Source organism: Physcomitrium patens, chromosome 9 (genome assembly GCF_059467195.1).
Source record: "Physcomitrium patens ecotype Gransden chromosome 9, ASM5946719v1, whole genome shotgun sequence".
NCBI classification, from domain to species: Eukaryota; Viridiplantae; Streptophyta; class Bryopsida; order Funariales; family Funariaceae; genus Physcomitrium; species Physcomitrium patens.
Window position 1 is genome coordinate 2,589,434 of NC_143418.1, and position 6,880 is coordinate 2,596,313.

Consider the following 6,880-nt stretch of genomic DNA (forward strand, 5'->3'; position numbering starts at 1 on the left):
GAGAAGCTGGCCATCGTGGCAGAGAAGGCGAGGAGCTTTTATGGCAGAGCCTGGGGACCAGCGCCCGCGCTCCGCTGCTGCCAGACCCGCAACACAGGTCTTGCCACAATCGTCACACGAAACCCAACTTGCTGAACATCATCACGACATATTAAATAATAATAATAATAATAATAGTGATACAAAAACAAATCACTAAACTGTAAACAAAGAAATAAATTAAAAATTAAAAAAAACCATGCACAAAATACATAAAAACCTCAGAAATTAACACCCAGGATTCAGTAGACGTTAAACAAACGAACCACGATCTATTTGCCCTATTCTCACTCTCCGCTTCGTGACCAGTGCGTGAACTCACGCCCCCAATCAACCACCCTCAAAGTCCAACACCAAAGTCAAGCTTTTTCAGAACCCACAACTGCTCTTTTTTTTTGTAATTTTGTAATTTTTAGTTTTCTTTCCCACTTCAGGAAAACAAACGCAGTGCGTTAAAATCACAGATAACTTATCACGTGGCGTACAACCCCGACGCCCATTCATCATGCAAGCAAGCCCTGTCTCATGAGTAGAGTCGCAATTGTTGCAGGAAAAGGCGAAGACTCGCCCTCAACTCCGAGTTCAATTATATTTGCTCGGACCATAGCAAGCCAGTTGTTCAAGGGAATGGGGAGGGGCAGGGCAGGGACTCAATAATATTGGTTCTTCGTGCACGCAGCTGCTGCTTCAGTGCCAAGCATGTGATGGCTCTGCAAAACCCGCAGAGAGGGCCATGGTTTCACTCTGACAAACACTGACAATCCCACACACACACACACACCCACCTCAACAAACAAAAAGCCTTTAATTCCCCCTCCAGACTGGTCTTGCTTGCGGATGCCACAATCTTCTTTTGTGCCTTTGGGATGGATCTACTCGTGGATGGGAGGACTCAATCATTCACGCATCGGATTCAGCACCACCACCCCACTCGGCCACAAAATCATTCCCCCGTTGCATTCTCTACCTTCTCTTATTCTCTGATTTTTTATTCCTAATCTCTAGCTTTCTGCTTTGTACTTAGCTTGTACTGCCATTTAGAGCTTCAGGTCTCGATTGCCGTGAACTCAGATCCTTGGTTGGATGATGAGTGTTATAACTAAACCCACGGCTTCGCATCGATTGTTGCGCTCTCAGATTTTGCCTGCTGCTGGAGTTGCGGATGAAGTCTGCTTCACCCCATCTCCAGGCACACCTGGCTTTCTGTAACAAAGGTTTCGTCAAGGAATTTCATTTGCAGTGTTTTTAGTTTTATTGATTGATTGATTTATTTATTTATTTTTAGCTGCAGGTTTTGGAAGCTGTGAGAGCTTCCGGTGCTTTGAATCTGCATTGCCTCAGCCATAGTTTCACCTCATGTTCAATCTCTGGTCAAATTCCTTCCTCTTTCTGTTGCAGTTTTTTGTTTTTTATAAAAAAAAAATAATGAGTTTTTGGCTCAATCATACCGACTTCCATTTTTTAATGTTTATTTTGTTTATTTTTCAAAGTGGGTCTGACAGGGTTCTGGTTCTTCTTCATTCACTATTGCTTTCTTTAACTGGTGTCTTAACTGAGCTTGCCATGTGAATACCCCCCCCCCTCCCAATAATATTAATATTATTAAAGCGTGTAGTAATAGTTGTATTATAATGGAATGAAAAAGTACAACTGAGGGCGTTGAATCAGGCAAACTTTGTGGTTGGAATTTAGCAGAGGCGAGTGAGGCTGAGCTGGCAAAGTATAGCACCAAATGTTGGTTAGTGGGACAATGATTTTGGGTGATAACATTTAATGAGATCCACCAAGTTGACGTGTAAGAAGGAGGAAGGAAATGAAGGAAAAACTACTGATTTGTGTGTGCTAAGCAAAGTTCTTTTATTTCAAAATGAACATGATTTGTTCTACAACTCTAAATTGTAAACCTCAGACTCTGAATACTAAACTTTTTATCGAACCCTATAAATATTAAAGAGGATAAAGGAGGAAGTGAGAAAGGGTGAAAAGAAAACATGGAAGTGAGAGCATGTTAAATTATACAATTATTCATAAAACTTATAGGTATGTATTCATACGTTTTAAAAGTTTTATGTCAAATCATATAATTATTTCTTGCATTGAATAGTTGGTTTTGTGGATACTTAAGAAACAAAATTCCTGTTTGTTTTATTTGGAAAGAAAATGTCTCACTTTAATTCTTTATTGTAATTTCAAAGTTTCAGGATGCACAAAAAGATGTTTGCATTGACCTTCTCTCCATGTGATATTAATATGGGTCGATATCAATGCATATGTTTTTGACGATTGTAGAACGTTGTGACTGACAAATTCGTAGGAAATAAATTTATGGGATACAATTCTTTCAAGCTGGTTCTTTAACCAATTTTGAAATAGTTTTTCTAAGTTTTTAGAAGTAAACCCATATTTTAATTCCGCATTCATGCAAATAATCATGTAATTATCTTTATTATACTTAATTATCAACTCTTTTACTTTGAGATCGGTGTTTTGGCTTTTACTTAAGTAACCAGAAAAATCAGAAATGTTTGTTTGTAGGAAAGCTTCGACGTCAAATTTTGAATGCAGGAGGAGAAAAGGAAAACCTACCAGTGTTGGATTATATGACTGTGTTGCAGTTTACACTGATAAATGTTGGAAACATAAAAAAAATAAAAAAAATAAAAAAAATGATAAGTTAATTGTGGTAATTTTATAATGTTTATTCTAAGTTTATCATGTAAACTACTCTTCATTATAAAACTCATAGGTATGTATGTATGTATGTATGTTCTTATTCACATATCAAGCATGAATGTTTTTTTATTTTTTTACTTGCACATTGGCAGGTGTTTGATTTAGTTTTAGATTTTTTTATATATATATATATATATATTTTTATAGCAGATACAGAGATTGAAATGGAAAATACGAAAAAACAATGAATAATAAATTCTGAATTCTTCAACAATTGTAAAACAAATCATAGAAACAAGCTGTGACACAACTGAGACCATTAAAGTTTTTTAATTGCTGAAAAAAAATCAAAGAAAAATAAAAATGAAAATACCAGAAGTCAAAAATAAAAAAAGAATCAGATTAATGCCAAAAACTAGCAAAAAAAAAAAAAAAAATGGTGTTTCTTCACAGATGATTTCAGTATGATAAACAATGAATTAGATGTGATATTCTTATGTTTATAGATAATAAGGCGAAATAACTATATATACATTTATACATAAAAATATTATTATTTAACCTTGAAATAAATGTATAAATGATGCATTCAAATTTACGATTGTCCTTGCATTATATTAAAATTTGAAATTGAGTTTAAATTAAGATGATCTCTACATTTTTATTAGATCTAAATTGTTTAAAAAGAATATTAACATGATATTAAAAAAATACATGTGTGTGATTATAAACATTATATATATATATATATATATATATATATAAAAATGTAAAATGTAAAAAATATGCAAATTACCAAATATAGAATAATAATAGTGAGATTGATTTTTTTATGAACTTAGTAAAAGTTTAAAAGTAAAATTTGTTGCTTTTTAATATTTCTTTGTTTATGAGAAGTACTCAAGTATATGAATTTCACTATTGATTTGGTTGGTGGCGAAATTTTGATTTTGATAGCATCATAGAAGCAACAAAACTTTGTTTTTTAACTTTAAGAAATAGTTCTAAGGGCACTCATTAGAATTATTATATTTTTACAAACCATTTGAGAAAACCAAACACTTTTGTAATAAAAATAACCATTTTGAAGTGAAATTGGATGTTTGGTATATAATTACACTATTTCATCAAAATGCAAATTATCATTGAACTGTATACACAATGTTGGGCTGGAAATTGATCTTTTCAATGCAAAAAGGTGGTTCATCCTTCACAAGTCAAGTGTACAGAATAGTCGTTTTTTTATCTTTCTTTTTCCCAGAGAAGTGCATCTTAGAGGAATAAATTCAAGAGATTTTTAACATGACGAGATTTTAAAAGATGGTCAAAGGAAAAATGTACTAAAAGTAGAATATGAGAGCAAAAGCAGTTCGTGTATTACATTCACTCTAGTGCTGTGCAACATTGCTCCTTTTAAGAAAGAGCGGGTGTCGAAATATGAAGTGTTAATCGCGTGGCAAGTTCTTAGTAATTTTATTTCATACATGTCATTCATGCTGTAATAAGTAAATGAATGACACTCAGATAAAATACACTAAGAAGCTCGAAGCCAGAAACATAGTAGATACACGATCTTTCAAAGGCTTACAATGCCTAGTCGACCAAATCCCTATTCACATATGCCTAATCAGCAGGTTGATTAGGAATTCACAGTTTGTATTGCTGAAACAAACCGTGATTTGTGAAAACTAGGGTTCGATACTATACACCGACAAAGAGTTATGCAAAAACGGTTGATTGAAGAGAGTGAATACTCTTTGATCCACTCACAAGTCATTCAGAAACTATCTTTTTCCGTTGCCCTTCTACAACGACCGATTATAGATACAATAAAATGAGGAAGATGCAGAAAACTGCAGGACTTGCACGCTGATTATTCCACACCTACATAGACATCGGTACAGACAGAATGAAGACGAAGGAAAGATCACGGGAAGCTATCAAGGGCTCCGGTGAAGAAAAGTAGTATCTGTTTGATGACCCATTCGTAGTCAGTTTGCTGGGACAGAGTGGTGAGGCCATGCTCCACAAGCTGCTCGGGCACCCAGAGCTTCTCCCGATCGTATCCCAGCAGCTTCTCCAACACCTCTGGATTGTGTGAGTATTCAGGGTGCCTGAGACAAACCGCCAACGTTTTTGTCAGTCTGGATCCGCTCACTTGAAGAGGTGAACCAGAAGAACATCGCCCAAATGAGCTCCTAAATCAGCATCACTGAACCGCGTTCATTGGAAGTGTCTCCAGTGATGACAAGAGAATGGTGAGTTGAAGGCAAACAAACGTGTGCCCAGGGGCGTGAGAATGAAGACTTACCCACAGAATGTCAGGAATTGCTGTCGTTTGTACTGCAGTCAAGAAAGAGTACAAAACAATTAGTATGAGCTTTGGCTAACATCCTAATCAGCTTGTAGCTCTATCTGGTAAGAAAGTAGAGAGGAGATAACAGCAGCTGAGAAATTGGAGGTGAACCCCTAGTTTTCGAAGACGACAAATCATGTGAGGGAAATGGAACCCACAGTTGATTGAAACTCTGTTACGTTGTTGGTCGCCAAGTTCAGAAAACCCGGTGGCAGCGTCAAGATGGCGTCATTGTGGTGGTAATGTAGGCGAAATTCTTTGAAGGTGGGCAAGAAGACCCTGGCCCCTTCTTTTGTCACTTGAGCTTTTCTCACAGAAACCTCCGAACCCTACAAGAACACAAGCATGCGCGATCTCCATAAGGAGACCAGTACAAGAGCGAAAACGCGCGTTCCTGAAGTGCCATTCGCGCAAGCAAAATTCGACACCGTAGTGTTGCGGTGAACCAATCCGATCATGGCACAATGGACAATACCTTTGGATTCCGACCTACGTGACCACCCAGTGCCTCCGCAATAGCTTGGTGTCCAAAGCTTATCCCCACTGTCTTCACTTTCATATTGTCCAATTCACGGATTACCTGCGGCAAACGATCACGTCCAAGTCATCCAACGCTCAGCTCCCTCTTCAGCACATCATCACGCACAAATTCTCCCTCCCACCAACCATTCCATGCGACTCCACAGCATGGACGTTCCTCCCACTCAATGCTACAAATCCCAAGCAAGAAAGAGTAACTGAAGAGGTGTCTCACATTTAACAAGCGCTGAATCCAAGCATCACCGTCATACACTCCACTCAAGGACCCGGTGATCAAAACCCCGTCAAACGCCAAGAAATCTTCAGGATACTTTTCGGCCTTCACATCAAATGCTGCCACAAGCAATTCCAAGCACACAACCATTGGGTCCAAAGAAGAAAACTCCAGCTGAGTGGGATTCAACCGCACAACAGCCGCATATCCAAATTGCACCAACCAGCAGAAACACCATGATAAGAGCACCCACCTGTGAAGGAAAGCGTCGGCGGCACAGTCATCTGGGGATGCAGAACCCTAGCAGCATTCTTCAAAACTTGGTTGAAGGCAGTCTGCAGCAATTTCGAGTAGCCATCACTGTTCCCCCCCAGGTAATTCTGTAATTGGTCGCATTCCAGCACCGCGAGCCTCAAGGACCCTCTCCCCATTTCGTCCCCGCACACACACACAATTATGCGACAGAAGAGAGTTGGGATGCACGCTGCTTGGATATGTGAGGGGGGTGTATGAGAGGTGGGGATGGTGATGGGGGGGTTGAAATCCGGATGGCGTTGCGGTGCGTTGCGATGTGCTGCTGCCGCAGCTGCGTTGCTCTTCTCGTGGGCGGGCGGGGCCTGGCCACGGCACTGGCTGGGAGAAAGCCGAGCCATTCTCGACTGAATCCACTTGTTGGTCCCCTGGATCCTGTTGGGGGTATTGTGTGCCACGTGGCTTCTCAGGATTGGCGCGGATGTGTGCGTTAGATATTATTGTTGGGATCCAATAAAAGTTTCTTCATTGAACTTTGCACGATTGCAATGTTTATATTTGTATGTGTGTGTGTGTATGTATATATATATATATATATACATACATAACTATTATACAAAACAACTTGGCATGATTTATTGAAGTTATTATGATTCTCATGTTGTTATCATGATTTTTATATAACTATTGTATAAAAAAACTTGGCATGATTGTAATATTTATATTTGTATGTGTGTATATATATATATATATATATATACACACAAATATATATATAACTATTATTTCTTTATATAAAGCAACTT

At 38.2% G+C, this 6,880-nt stretch overlaps 1 protein-coding gene across 1 annotated transcript; it reads right to left on the reverse strand.

Annotated features, from left to right (window-relative positions):
- Positions 1–4,152: 4,152 nt before the first annotated feature.
- On the reverse strand, positions 4,153–6,477 carry LOC112287124 (putative glutamine amidotransferase-like protein C13C5.04). The gene is made up of 6 exons (XM_024529844.3): positions 6,076–6,477; positions 5,823–5,941; positions 5,544–5,648; positions 5,227–5,397; positions 5,024–5,055; positions 4,153–4,826 (listed from the first exon to the last, which is right to left on the reverse strand). The coding sequence occupies exons 1-6, from the start codon at positions 6,473–6,475 to the stop codon at positions 4,640–4,642; spliced, it is 1,014 nt and encodes a 337-aa protein (XP_024385612.2). The 5' UTR covers positions 6,476–6,477; the 3' UTR covers positions 4,153–4,639.
- Positions 6,478–6,880: the final 403 nt, after the last annotated feature.